Source organism: Leiobunum rupestre, chromosome 4 (assembly GCF_980474605.1).
Source record: "Leiobunum rupestre chromosome 4, qqLeiRupe1.1.hap1, whole genome shotgun sequence".
NCBI classification, from domain to species: domain Eukaryota; kingdom Metazoa; phylum Arthropoda; class Arachnida; order Opiliones; family Sclerosomatidae; genus Leiobunum; species Leiobunum rupestre.
The window spans coordinates 56,450,633-56,464,949 of NC_143387.1; the positions used below are offsets into that span (position 1 = coordinate 56,450,633).

General features: G+C 35.5%; 3 protein-coding genes across 8 annotated transcripts; 2 read left to right on the forward strand and 1 right to left on the reverse strand.

Annotated features, from left to right (window-relative positions):
- The first annotated feature begins 666 nt into the window (after positions 1-666).
- Hsc70-5 (Heat shock protein 70 cognate 5) lies at positions 667-3,914 on the forward strand. The gene is made up of 12 exons (XM_090173348.1): positions 667-996; positions 1,144-1,196; positions 1,264-1,533; positions 1,593-1,717; positions 1,783-1,963; positions 2,021-2,183; positions 2,251-2,781; positions 2,839-3,061; positions 3,138-3,232; positions 3,309-3,401; positions 3,470-3,610; positions 3,764-3,914. Exons 1-12 carry the CDS (start codon positions 892-894, stop codon positions 3,851-3,853), a joined length of 2,070 nt encoding a protein of 689 aa, XP_090029474.1. The 5' UTR covers positions 667-891; the 3' UTR covers positions 3,854-3,914.
- An 800-nt stretch (positions 3,915-4,714) lies between these two features.
- LOC149948390 (E3 ubiquitin-protein ligase KCMF1-like) lies at positions 4,715-9,970 on the forward strand. Of its 6 annotated transcripts, none has more exons than XM_090173355.1 (7): positions 4,715-5,066; positions 6,074-6,241; positions 6,307-6,461; positions 6,529-6,630; positions 6,709-6,940; positions 7,063-7,348; positions 7,421-9,970. In XM_090173355.1, the coding sequence occupies exons 1-7, from the start codon at positions 5,051-5,053 to the stop codon at positions 8,283-8,285; spliced, it is 1,824 nt and encodes a 607-aa protein (XP_090029481.1). In that variant the 5' UTR covers positions 4,715-5,050; the 3' UTR covers positions 8,286-9,970. The 6 variants fall into 6 exon arrangements, with proteins under 6 accessions (XP_090029481.1, XP_090029482.1, XP_090029477.1 ...); XM_090173356.1 differs by having other exon boundaries at positions 6,307-6,446; positions 6,709-6,941; positions 7,076-7,348; XM_090173351.1 differs by lacking the exon at positions 4,715-5,066 and adding an exon at positions 5,199-5,422 and having other exon boundaries at positions 6,709-6,941; positions 7,076-7,348.
- Positions 9,971-10,005: 35 nt separating this feature from the next.
- Positions 10,006-13,489, reverse strand: LOC149948391 (uncharacterized). Its single transcript, XM_090173349.1, has 5 exons — positions 10,919-13,489; positions 10,678-10,860; positions 10,391-10,618; positions 10,268-10,336; positions 10,006-10,207 (listed from the first exon to the last, which is right to left on the reverse strand). The coding sequence occupies exons 1-5, from the start codon at positions 13,319-13,321 to the stop codon at positions 10,094-10,096; spliced, it is 2,997 nt and encodes a 998-aa protein (XP_090029475.1). The 5' UTR covers positions 13,322-13,489; the 3' UTR covers positions 10,006-10,093.
- Positions 13,490-14,317: the final 828 nt, after the last annotated feature.

Sequence of the window (14,317 nt, forward strand, 5' to 3'; positions counted from 1 at the left end):
ATATAACTTTATTTATTTAATAAGTCAAAATTACCTACAATGCAGTGAAAGACTTATGGGAAAGCTTCGAATGTTTTTAAAAACATGGAAAGAATATTTATGTAGTTATTAAAGTTTCTCCTAACTTCATTTCCATTGCCAAAAGTTGTCTAATACCACGCTACCTTAGAGCAAGAGTCAAGCAAGTCTGAAAACCCCTATTTGAGAATAACCAGTTCGAAATCAGCATAATTACAATGAAAATTGATAAAAATAGAGTGAAAATTTTGTACTGAGGCACCTCGATTTAAAAACACTCGAGGATTCTTATTTTGAATTTCTTTCAATAGTCACGTATCTCGACTTACTTGACTTCTGCTCTCAGGTAACGTCAGACCAGGAGTACCTAATATTTTCCAAAGACTATATAAATAGCTTACCTAGTCTTTGGTATTGGTCCTTGTTTCAACGGTTCTGAACCAAAATGATTCTAGAATCTATAAAAAATTTAAACTCTTTAAAATGTGCTGGAAAATTTAAAAGGATAGCGAAGAGAACAGAATCTTCATAGTAACTGGCACTCATCGGATAACAATATCCAAAATTTGCCCTGCCCTCTTTTCAACCCTCCTTAATTTTTCTTGAGTGAACCACAGAACCAGTATCATGCGCTAAAATATTTCATCATCGTTCAATATTCAAGTTCTCGCCAAAAGTGGAGGACAGACCGACTCGTGGTTAATTTTTTAAAGTAAATGAAAGTATTGCAATTTAAAAGGTTTCCATAGAAGTTTCAAACATAGTCGGTCAAGTCGGTCTGTTTTAAGTCTGAATAAATCATTAAGTGGTAGTTTATTCTTAAATCAAGTTATACCAAAGCAATTTAACAAAAAAAAACCAAGGCTTACGAGAATGATTAACGCAGCGAAAGTTTCAACATCCAAACTTGCTCCTACGTCGTATTGTTTTATTAGTGAACAGCTTCTTAAACGAGGATTCATCACATTACCTAAAAATGTATGTGTTAATTATTTGTTGCTTATAGTTTCAAATGCGTAGTTTTGACCAAGTCTTAAAAATCACTATTGCAATTTATTTTTGTAGAGGGGCCATGCTTGATTTTTTATTAGCCTTTTAATCCTATTACTACTTTACATTTTTTAGAGTACACCGCTCACTGCATCTCAACTATACAATGGCATTCCAAACAGACAAAAGTAATATGAAAAACATGTTTATGTTTATGAATACTTCTTTCAATGTTTATTTTTTATAATGTTCAAGATCTGACATTGCGAAAGGCACAGTTATTGGTATTGATCTGGGAACCACAAATTCATGTGTGGCTGTCATGGAAGGAAAAACGCCTAAAGTTATAGAAAATGCTGAAGGCTCTCGAACAACTCCATCGGTAGTGGCATTTACCGCAGATGATGAGAGATTGGTGGGCATGCCAGCCAAGCGACAGGCAGTTACAAATCCAGCAAACACATTTTCAGCCACCAAACGTTTAATTGGTAGAAAATTCACTGATGCAGAAGTACAGAAAGATTTGTAAGTTGATTTCCTCCCAAAAATTTACTGCAAATTTATAACATTCATTTAAATTATAGGAAAACAGCATCATATAAAATTGTTAAGGCATCAAATGGTGATGCTTGGGTAGAAAGTAAAGGAAAAATGTATTCACCAAGCCAAATTGGGGCATTTGTTTTATTAAAAATGAAGGAAACAGCTGGTATGGCATTTTAAGTTTATTGAAATTAAAGAGATATTTAATATTTATTACTTTTACATAATTAGAGAGCTACATGGGCCAGCCAGTTAAAAATGCAGTCGTTACAGTTCCAGCATACTTCAACGATTCTCAAAGGCAAGCAACAAAAGATGCGGGACAAATTTCAGGCTTAAATGTCCTGCGTGTTATTAATGAACCTACAGCTGCTGCTTTGGCTTATGGAATGGACAAAACTGAAGATAAAGTGTAAGCTTATATTATGTGTATTAAAAATTAAAACTCAATTTTCATTTCTCTTTCTAGTATCGCAGTTTATGATTTAGGAGGTGGTACTTTTGATATATCAGTATTGGAAATCCAAAAAGGCGTATTTGAGGTGAAATCCACAAACGGCGATACATTCTTGGGTGGAGAAGATTTTGACAATGCTTTAGTTAATTATTTAGCGAAGGAATTTAAGCGTGATGTATGTTAATATCGTAATTTTTTTACATTTTTGTTTAATATTTTAATGCATTTAAATCGTATTACAGCAAGGAGTAGATGTAGCTAAAGATAACATGGCTATGCAGAGGCTTAAAGAAGCTGCGGAAAAAGCAAAATGCGAGCTCTCCTCTGCAGTTCAAACTGACATCAATTTGCCTTATCTTACAATGGATTCGAGTGGCCCTAAACACATGAACCTAAAACTCTCGAGAGCCAAATTTGAATCACTAGTCAGTGACCTTATAAAGAAAACATTGGAGCCATGTAAAAAAGCCATGCAAGATGCTGAGGTCAAGAAATCTGATATTGGAGAAGTTATTTTGGTTGGTGGTATGACTAGAATGCCCAAAGTGCAAGAAATAGTTCAAGAAATCTTTGGGAGATCACCTAGCAAAGCTGTTAACCCAGATGAAGCCGTAGCGGTTGGAGCTGCTATCCAAGGAGGTGTTTTGGCTGGTGACGTAACTGATGTGCTACTTCTCGATGTGACACCCTTATCTTTGGGCATTGAAACTTTAGGAGGTGTATTTACCAAGCTCATTAATAGAAATACTACAATTCCAACCAAAAAGAGTCAGGTTAGCCTATTATTGAAGTTAAGTGTTTTAGTTATATTAAAATTATCCTTTTTTTAGGTATTCTCTACAGCTGCTGATGGCCAAACTCAGGTTGAAATCAAGGTTCATCAGGGTGAACGAGAAATGGCTGCTGCTAATAAACTTTTAGGTCAATTTACATTGGTTGGAATCCCACCGGCGCCACGAGGAGTTCCGCAAGTTGAAGTGACATTTGATATTGATGCAAATGGCATAGTTCACGTATCAGCTCGTGACAAGGGCACCGGAAAAGAACAACAAAGTAAAATCCCTTACTTGATTTACTTATTGTAAAAATTTGCCATTGAATTTTATAATAATTTTGCATTTTTTTGTAGTTGTTATTCAGTCATCTGGAGGTTTAAGCAAAGTAGAAATTGAAAACATGATTAAGAATGCTGAAATACATGCTGAAGAAGATAGGAAAAAGAAAGTTAGTATAGTATTTCTTTCTCATTTTTCAGCCAAATGTTTTTTCATTATTCAAATTATTGGTTTGAATTGTGCAGGAAGCCATAGAAGCTGTTAACCAAGCTGAAGGCATTATTCACGATACAGAGTCCAAAATGGAAGAATTTAAAGATCAACTTCCAGCTGAAGAAGTATACTTATTTGAAAAAAAACCCAAAATCTATCTTTTTTTTAAATACCATTTTTTTTTAAAATCCAGTGTACAAGTTTGAAAGAGAAAATAGCCAAAGTTCGGGAACTGCTCACAAACAAAGATAATGAATCTGGAGAAACGATCAAATCTGCCACAAATGATCTGCAACAAGCTTCTCTTAAACTTTTTGAAATGGCCTATAAGAAAGTATGTTGACAATTTTAATTTTTGCTTCAAGGAAATTAAAGTTCCTTCTAATAGATATTTTTATAAAAATATGAGAACGCATGTTTTTTTGGTTATGTGAGAAAGTTAAGAGTGCCCATAAAAATGGATTAATTATAAAATAATCTTTTGTAGATGGCTGCTGATAGAGATCAAGGATCACAGCAACAAACCCAACAACAGGAAGACAGTACCAGCACAGAAAAGAAAGAGGAGAAAAACTAAAATTTCCTTCAAATTGTTTGTAGTACATATCTTATTAAAACCCAAATAGTTTTGAAATTAATTTCTTTTCTTTAATGTTATTGGAAGATTACGCGAGCTAAAAACTAAATAAATTATAGTTCACAAACTATATGGTATCTTTTCCTTAGCTTATTTCCTTTAACTATAATAGTTAATAATGGTTTATTGTTCTCAAAAGAAATTTTTTTCCATCTACTGAAATACGACTGTTTTGTCATTGGGGAATGCCAACTATATTTCATAAAACATAAGGAGTCATTCAAAAACAATTTAATCACATACTCCAGCTTGGGAGCCCTATCTAAAATATTACAAGTTTGATACCCCTACAATGGGAAGATTTTGTACTGATTTAGGCTCACTCCGAAATTTTTCAAGGATTTAGTTAAAGAATTTCGAAATCTTGTGAGTTTTTCGCTCGTTCTCAGAATAGAGTAATGGCACTGTGACGTCCTAGTACGTCACCCATGCTCTTTCCTATAGATAAAAAATTTGCGACCAAAATGGCGGCCATGGCCAAAGCTACGGAGTGCTACTACTCTATCATAGCCGTCTAAATATTTAGTATTTAGACCTTGGAGTAGAGAAGACGGCTATGACTCTATACCGCATTCAGTCGGAAACATTGAAATCGGATTTCTATGGTCTGAATACGTATATTATTTTCCGATTTCTATGGTCGCATCGGTAGCGCGTTGTCAAAAGTTGGCCGTGTCTGTCGGAAGAGTTCGATTCAGTTCATACTCTCACGTAATAAATATCATCACCCATAGATTTGTTTTACTTTTTTCTTAAAACAAACAATCTGCTATTTGTGGACGGTGTCTAATTAGTCAGTTTACCAAATAAATATAATTAACTTGCTGACCCTGTAAGTTGCTATTGCAGTTTCCTGCAAGAGGCACATGCATAAAGTGACGTCATATAACTTGTCCTCTAAAAAATTTCTTGCCGTAAGGACTGACTGTCTGCGTAACGACGAGAGCTATGAATAGATTTTAATAGCGTAGTGTTTAGGCCTAAAATTCGTGATTTCTTAATTCTATTGACTTTGAGGAAGATGTTACTCCAGTAATATTAAATTTTTTATGTCTACAACGTAAGGAAAAAACCTAAAATCCCCGGTGAAGTTTGTTGAAGTCTTCGGTTTTCAGCATTTAAACCTACGGCTTCGAAATGTCTCGTCACGAAGGTAGGCTTTCGAGCCAAGTTTTAGGCCTAGTTTCATTTTTTCACCTTTAATTATAGGCCTAAGTTTTTTACGTTTGTGTGTTTTTTTTGCTTGTTTCTACAAACTGCGTATTTATGAGTACAGAAAGATCCTTTAAACTTTAAAGAGAGTTTTGTGTTAAATAGTTTCATAAGCGCCATTTTAACTTATTGGGTAATTACGCAGAGTCCATTAAGCCTTGGTAAATTTTGTTATAAAATGCCCGTGTTTATCAGAGCCCTTAAATAAGTGAAATTTGCCAAACTGAAGAACCCATAATAAAATGAATAATACTCGCTCGAATCAACCCAATGGTACTCAGTCGAATCAGTCTATTGGTAAATGGTTAAATTGCTACGTTATTATAAATCTTTGTTGTGTATTTTTGCTATTAAGTATTTTGTTTCTCATAATTCTTACAAATTCTAATATACCTTAAACAGTCATTTCCCTTTAAAAAGTATTGTGAGTATAGCAAGATGTTACATTTATTCTCAAACAGAAGTTACCAGAAGGAGTTTCAACCATTTTAAAAGGCACTTAAGTTTTGTAGAAAATACCGAAATAAATGTTTAAGGGGTAAGATCCTAATTATGTAGAAATTAAAGGTAACCAAATGTCCTTTGCCTATGGGTGCCAAGATCTCGGGCTCCGTTCTTTAGTTCGATTAAAGCCCAACAAAGGTTTTAAAAACTCATCACGTTGAGACGAGGAGGAGCGTTAATCGTACAGGTCCAAGTACGTAGCAAGGGCCTTCTGGAACTGAGCACGGCCGGGAATGGATAATATTGGTTGAGATCTCTTGAATCATTTATAGCAATAGAAATATTGGCTTTTCACATTTATACTATTTTGGTATTTGAATGAAATATTAGGCTTTATTAGGTTTAATCCTACTGATAGCGAGTTGTATTACGATTTATTACGGTAGTATTTCATGATTTATTTTATTTATTCATGATTCTAAATTATTTCTAACTTTATTATAGGTGTTAGCTGTGATTCGTGTCTAAAAGGAAATTTTCGGGGGAAACGATACAAGTGCTTAATATGTTACGACTATGACTTATGTGCCACTTGCTACGATTCTGGAGCCACCAACACTAGACATACTACAGATCATCCAATGCAGTGTATATTAACCAGAATGGATTTTGGTATGAGTTTCTGTTTCTATTTGGTTATGTTTTCTAAAAATAAAAAATAAAATTTTTTTTTTAAGACTTGTTTTACGGCGGAGAAGCTATCTCTATAGAACAACCTCAAGCTTTTACATGTCCTTTTTGTGGTCGCATGGGCTTTACTGAAACCAGTCTACAGGAACATGTCACTTCGGATCACTCCGATTCTTCTTTCGAAGTGGTACAGATAATTAATGTATATATTATATGGTTAACTTTCTTATTCTCTCTTGTTGAACTAATTATCCTTTTGTGTCTGAAAGGTTTGTCCTATTTGCGCAGCCTTACCAGGAGGAGAACCTAATCATGTTACTGATGATTTTGCTTCACATTTAACTCTGGAGCATCGTAGTCCTAGAGATCTAATATCCTTTTACTCTCTTACTTTGCTTGAAAATGCAGTCTCTAAAATTATTTTCCTTAATTAAACTTCGTATTTGTACGATGAGCCTTCTGGATCAAGACACGTTCGAAGAGTTCCTCACCCGAGTCGCGGTATAAGTGGAGCCCGCTCTAGAAGAGCTCACATGCAGTTCAGCTCATCAACAGGGTTGTCTTCTCTCTCTCCTGGGGGTGTTAGTGGTAATTCTGGCACTTCAAATGTGGGAGGAACTAGTGCTAGGGATTCTATGGATCCCATAACTGAATTACTCTCCCAATTATCTGGGGCTCGTAGGTAACTATCTAAACCATACTTATTAAATGGTTTTTATCTTCAGCTGGCTGGGCTTTAAGCATATTCAGCCAGGGTTTGTTCCTTACTTTATTCATATCTTGGTTTTGCCATCCCAATTTTTGATCGTTTCAAAGGGCCACGGCTAATCTTCCCCAACCCAACTCGCAACTACACCAGCTTCAAATGCAGCTGCAATTGGAGAGACAACAGGCTCAGGCTACCCGGGCACAAATGGAAAGGTTGCCTCGTCGACAAGGCCAAGTTACAAGTAGCAGTGCTAATGCGGCTGCTTCTGCCGTTGCCTCTTCCGGTCAGAGTTCTAATGGAACGCAGTCCCACTATACTATGCTCTTGGAGCCCTCACCTAGTCCTTCAAATAATGCTGGTTCACAGTTTCTTCTTTCGCGGTATGTTTAATTTTTTTCTATTTAAATTTGACTATGTTTTGAGATTTTAAATAAAAAAATCTATTACTTTAGATGTACAGAACCTACTTTAACAGAGTCTGAGCAACAGTCCTTGGAGTCTGAACGAGTAGATCGCAGTCTATTTGTCCAGGAATTTATATTGTCTACTCTAAGCGAATCCCTCCCGCCTCATGATGATTGGGAGGCTTTAAGCAGGAAGTTAGGACAATTAGCCCAAACTTCCGACGCTCCGCCACCTGACAATGACAACAAAGATGAAATAGTCACTAATTCTGCTTCCATTTCTCCGTTAACAAATGAAGCGGGAGCTAGTGACAAAGATGGTTCTGATCAAGTGTCTCAAACAATGCAGAGTCAAACAATCTCATCCGGAGGATTGAGCAGTTCTGGAAATGGTGGCTTAAACAACGTCACGACGCAACTGGGCCAAATATCTGCCCAACATCATAATTCGGTGCAGAATATACGGCCACAAGTTTCTTCTCAGCAGAATCATAATTCTAGCGCTAGCTCTTCAATGTCCCAGCAAAATCCTTCGAGTGGCCACAGTCGTACAGGGTCAAGGAAGTCTTCTGGCTCTAACTCTCGCGGTAGGTCTTCGAACGGAGCCTTCGCTTCTATTAATCAAGTTAACCAAATGGGAGTACCTCAATCCCAGCAACAGCAGCAACCGCAAAGTGGGGGAGGAGCCAGGAGTGGCAATTCGACGGGTGCAGCTGGCTCCGTTCGCGGAGCTAACCGGGATGGACTCCATCTAGGTGCAGGAGTGGGCCGGGGAGTTTTTAGAAATAATGCTGTGGGTGGGAATGGGGCTAGGGAAAGCGCTGGGGGTACATCCCCTTCTTCAACTCGTCGTAAGGTGCCTCGCCATGTAGATGACCGTAACAAATCTAGCGAACCTCCGCCACCACACTGATTACGAATGAATTTACGGCTACTCTGTTAATAATTTTTCAATCCTCCACCCCTATTTCAATTGAAAATATCCCAAACCCTCGCTAGATTGATTTCAAATTTGATTACTTAGTAATTAAAATAAGCTTAGGTTTTGTTTAGTAAAAAATTTAAAACTCAAATGTCGTTTTCCCTCTGTTTCGCTTACAGTCAAATACATGCGCAATTTCCTATTATCGTGTCATTTTATCAGATTAGGCTAACTGGCCAGTGCCTTTTGAGAAAGGAGCTACTTTGTTCCCTGCAGTTTTAGCATAATACTGAAGATGAAGTATGTTACAGCTACTACTTTAAATAGTGCATTTTCATCTAGAGATTTGCTATGATATGTTTTTCTAAAGTCACTTGCCAGTTACAATATTAAAACTATAATTTTATAATCTCAAAACTTTAAGCAGTTTATTATTAACTAAAGGAACACTTGTTAAATATTAGGCTTAAATATTTTTTGTGGTAAATGAGCGTAATTATAGTCATTTTTTACGCTTGAAATTGTCGCCAAGGGATTGTAATATTGTCAGGGAAGTTATAAATTCTATTCTTCCAAATTGCCGTAACCTCCCTGATTTTAGTGAAAAAGAACTGCAACTTAACACTTTTTTGTTCATGCTTCAATTTTTTTTAGGAACATGCTTTTTAAAAAGTGTATTAAAGAATTTAACTTAAGAAAAAATATAAATTATCCAGATAAAAAACCGTAATCTTTGTGTGGGAATTTTTGCGCTTAAGAATTTACGACTTAAATAAACACTCGTTCTTAAGAACGATATAATACAAATGGAGGTAGCATTTTGTGGCCTTGATTAACTAATTTGAAATCGTCTTAATATTATTATAATAAAAAAATATATGGGCTTATTAAGAAAACTGCGATAGTCCATGACTCGCGATATTTAAGAAAATAATTTGTTTATTTAGTGATTTATACCGAAAAGCCTAAATTGAATAATTCTAATTCAAAGCAAAAAAACTTTGTGCCCATATTGTACAGTGACGTTTTTTCGAGGATATATATATAAAAACAAACATTTTTTTTGCGAGTGTCATAGTTTTGAGTGTTTTATTTTTTCGCTTAAACTTTTTTGCCCTCATTAAAGAAAATATATTTTGGTTTAAAACGTAATTGAAGTTAAAATCAGCCAAAATGTTTTAGAGTGGGTTTTTTTACGTTAGTGTAAGCAGGAAAAACCCAGTCAAATAAAACTTGTATGGCTATTTTGAAGAAATTAGACCTTATTTTACTTCACATTTTCTCCCGAGGAATTTCATGATGCAGGCTTAAAATTCAAGGAATATAAAGAATAGGGAGACAAAATTCCACGCAGAATTGTGTAAATTTTAATACTTGATAGAAAACGCATTGTGTATATACAAATTGAGATTAAAGCTTTAATCATGAGAAGCTTTCTTTAATCGTGTTGCCATATTGTGCATTTTCAATTCTAGAAATTTTTTATTAAAAACTGGAAACACTGCTATCTTTGTAATATATCAATTTGTCTACATGGAAAGGTATTTTACAAAGGTAAAGTTTCAGTATTATAAAATAAATTGTATATGTGATAGGAAGATCATTGAAAATGTACTTTTGAATTGGCTAGCCTCAGTTTAGGGAGAATTACTTTTAAGAATTTTATTTGATGTCAGAACTTGTGTAAACATCAAAATACAATGAGGTGCAAAAAAAAAGAAATACAATTTATTAAACTATTTCGATATTAAAAGTACAGTATAAAAGGTTATATGTACATTTACATTATATATAAAAATTTAACATGAACATTGTTCATCTTCTATTGGAAATAGGTCTTGTGGTTTGCGTACCCGTTTTCGTCCCTTTTTGGGTGTGGGTTGAGAATTATCCATAAGGTGGTCTGAAGAAGCCTAAACAAATTGATACCATAAATACCTACAAATCTGTACAAAGTATACTTAATTATTTACTTCTTTCACATCTCTCCCGTGACTGTAGAGTACAATTTTGCACCTTATCTCGATTAGCAAATTTTTTATCTGAAATTTTCAGATGTTAATTTATGAAAATCATAATTTTATTTTGAATATTACTTCGGTACTGTCTTGCTGTCTCATAGAATCAATAATTCGCATGCTAAAATTGTGCAACAAATTGCCAATACTTTTCAAATATGTCAAGGAATCCTCTTTTTCCTTCAGCCAGTCGCCTTGCAGATCGAGACAGTAGTTAATTAGGAGAATCTTAGATCGAGATTCGTAATAATTATCTTTGTTTACAATGACTGGATTTTCCTTCAAGAAATCATATAGAATCGCATACTATGGAGAAAAATATTATAAATTGCACCTTTTATTTCATTTTTTTTTATAATTATTACATCAAATTGTTTATCCCCACTTGATACAGGATAGTTGTTAAGAAATTTTAGGAACTTGAAACTGGTCAGTTGTCGCAATTTTATCCCTCTCGCTGTAGCTGGGATGAATTCGGCGATATAAGCTAAATTATGATGATGCCATTCTGGATCCATTTGACTAAGTTTTGAAGATAGGAACTGCTTCTACAAATTATAAATTTCATATTAGAGAAAATTTTCAATTACGCAATTGAAGTTGAACCTTTTCATCCCAAATTTCTTCAGGAATGTGGTCAAGAGCTAAAGAACAGCAATCCTGAAATCTGATGACCATCGGATGTTCGAGATAATTTTTCTCCATACGAATCCAACAACTCATGATGATTATATTACACAAAGTGGATGTATCATAGGTATTTCCTCTTGTAAGACACAAATGTAACAGTTCAAAAATCATGATCAAGTTATTCCCTCCTAATATTTTGCGCTGTTTTTCTTCACTAGACAATTCTTCGTCAAAAATAGTTTCTTCCCTAGCTCCTATCTTGTCAAGCCTCAACTTCTGATTTAGAAATAGTTCTTGCAATGGACAATCTTGAATGGTAACACCAAAGTTAATAAGGGCAACAACTATGTGGTGTATTTTAGGCTGCCATTCTAGATTTTTCTCAGCCAATCTTTCTAAAAGTGGGTAAACATCATGAGAGATGTCATCATTGAGGCTTGACACAACTTTGAATAATTTATCCAAAAATATTTCGCTTGTATCATCAATTTCTTTATCGTTTAAAACATTGGGCAAAAGCTTTTCAAAGTCTTCATCATTTAGATCACAGACATTATGTAAATAACAATGAAATTTTTCACTGTCCACAATGTTTAATCCGGGTGGTAGTTTCAATAGGGTGCTTTCTAGGATGAAAGTATTCATTTCCGCCAGTCTTTCTCTGGTTTTTGCAATAGTCGGACTGCTAGTAATGACAATATTCTCCAGTTTCTTTTCCAATTCTTCGCACTTCTTGTTTTTCTCTAGATTTAATTTTAATTTCTCTCCAATTTCGTCAATTAATGCCAAATGCTTCTTTATGTTTGATTTTTTAGGTCTCGGTGGGGTTTTAAGAATCTCCTCGGGTTGTTTCAAAATGTCTTCCTTTTTCTCAGGTATTCTTTTACTTCTATCGTTCTTTCCTTTGGCTGGTTTGAATTGTTTGTGAAATTCTTCATCAGACAGCCTTGAATAATTCAACTTAGTGTGGCTTTTAGAAGCCGTAACTTTCTTTTTCGGTGGTGTTGTTGTTTTGGGCTGTTTTTTTTTACTAAGCCAATTGCTAATTGATGGAGAAGTTGTTTTATCATTTTTCTTTTTTTTGGGTATACACTTTAATCCTTGAGGTTTTAATTTGTCATTCTCTTGAGATGATTGTGAGCTAGGACACGAGCTGCTAAATAAAGGCTTATTTTTCTTTGAACGAGTATTAGGAACTGTTTTCTCAGATTTTTCACTGGACTGACTAGATTGGAAGGTGTAAATGTCCAGACAAGGTTTATTCTCAGAGTTGTGATTGAAAATACCTTCAAAACTGGTCCGACCAATACACTCGGTTTTGGTATTTTGTTTGTCATCTAGTCTTTTCTGAGGTAACCTATCATCAGAACTCGATTCATCAAACTTTAAATCTTTTTTCTTTTCCACCCTTGCTGAAGCTTTTTTGATCACTCTTTTAGGTGGAATAAGTTCGTCATCAGTAGATGATAGGGAATTCATAGCTGGTTTCTTAGAACCTTTCTCATTTGATTTAGATTCTTTACTTTTAAAATATCTCTCTATGCCTCCACCTTTCAGTATTAGAGCCCTTTTTTGGGAGGTCTTTTTAGATTTCTTCTCTACAATTTTATCATCATCAGTTTCAGTTATTTCTTTGAATAAATCAGATTCGTTGCACTTTTTATATTCACTTGTTTTATCCCTTTCTTGTGACCCAGTAAATTCACTTGACGTTGCAGTCCCTTTTGGGGAAATCTCCTTTGCTGAATCATCCTTTGACAGTTTGGATTCCAATTTAACATACTCAGGAGCTTTGTTTGATTTGGCACGTGGTATTTCTCGAAGTCTTTTTAATCCCCATACATCAGCCAATTCAGATATTCGCTTTGTTTCTAATTTATTCCCTAAACACTTGCCATCTGTAGGTAACTGATCTTCAGGCTGTGCTTGAATTTTTGTTAGCTTAATTTGAGGCTCATCTTTTGTGGGCTCTATTTGGGAATTACTTCGCTTTACATCTAACATATCACTTGGCGATTTGGAAACCTTTGATTGATTTGGTTTGAAGAAATTGGTGATACTACCGTTTAAATTGTTTTTATCATCATCTGCTCCAACTTGTGGTGAATTCTTTTTAAGACTGTAGTACTTTTTCCTTGCTTTTAAATTTTGATTAGCATTTTTGGCACGAACATTTGTGGCAGGTTTCTTACATTTGGATATATCTTTACTCTTTGCATTTAACCTTCTTTTGGTACCCGACCGGTCATCTGAAGATTCATAATTTAAAATATCGTCCGTTTCATCAACGTTCTTGGAGTCATTTTTGTTCTTGCATTGTTGTGATATGCTATTTCTGGAATTTAATTTCTTATCTTCATGCTCCTGCTCCATCACCATCACAAGCAATTAGCAAAGGCTCAAAACTATGAATATTGAAATACTTGTATGAAAGAAGGTAGAACATACAGTTCTCAAAGTAAGATATTGCTTGGTTTAATTAAACTAACAATAACAAAGGAACTTGGGAAAATTAAAAAGGAAAGACATTTACACGAGCGTCACGTTTCATGTATGTTGAGTTTAAGTAAATTTCCCGCCAATCAGGGTTGCCAACTGGTGAAACCCGTTTCCCGCGAACCAAAGTTGAAAAACCCACGGAATTTAGAGCAAGACAGCGATATTTTATGGCGTTTTCCATTGGAGTCCTCTGAGCGCTCCTGGAGCGCTCCTAAATATAAAACGTGTTCCATTTGGACAAAAAGGGCAACTCCAAAAAGGAGGCACGTCTTCCATTGGCACTGTTGCTCCCTCGCGGATTGATCCGAGCTGCCCCAACTCGAGGGACGGGGCAACCAAAAAAGAGCAATTTTTAAGCAAAGTGACTCCGAGAAAAATTCGTATTCCAATTGGGAGGGCTGGAAGTCTAGTCCTCCAAGCACCTAGCGGAGTTCTCCGTGGTAGAGCGATGACGTAGAAGGCAAATCCGGATCACGCTCGGAGCAGTCCCAATGGAAAACGCCATTAGATCGAAGCTATTTCTTCTAGGAAGTACAAAGAACTTCTATTGGTTTTTAAATATTGTTAGTATTAAATTAATATACCCTAGCCAGAATTTTAAAAACCCGTGGCCGAACAATTATTTCCCTGTGAATTAAAATACAAAACCGCGGACTATGCCATAGACATATAAAATAGACCCCCGATTTTACGTGGAGAGCGTGGGGAAGGAGCAAGGGGAAGGAGGTCCTAGGACCTAGCAGTCGTGAGGTAACTGCGGAAAACGCCTTGGGCCGGCGTGATGCGGGTGCAAAGGGTGCGGTCGCACCCGGCCCCGCGCTAGCTAGAATTTAAGGGGCCCCGCAAATTTCACTTTTATATTAGAAAATAAGTTAT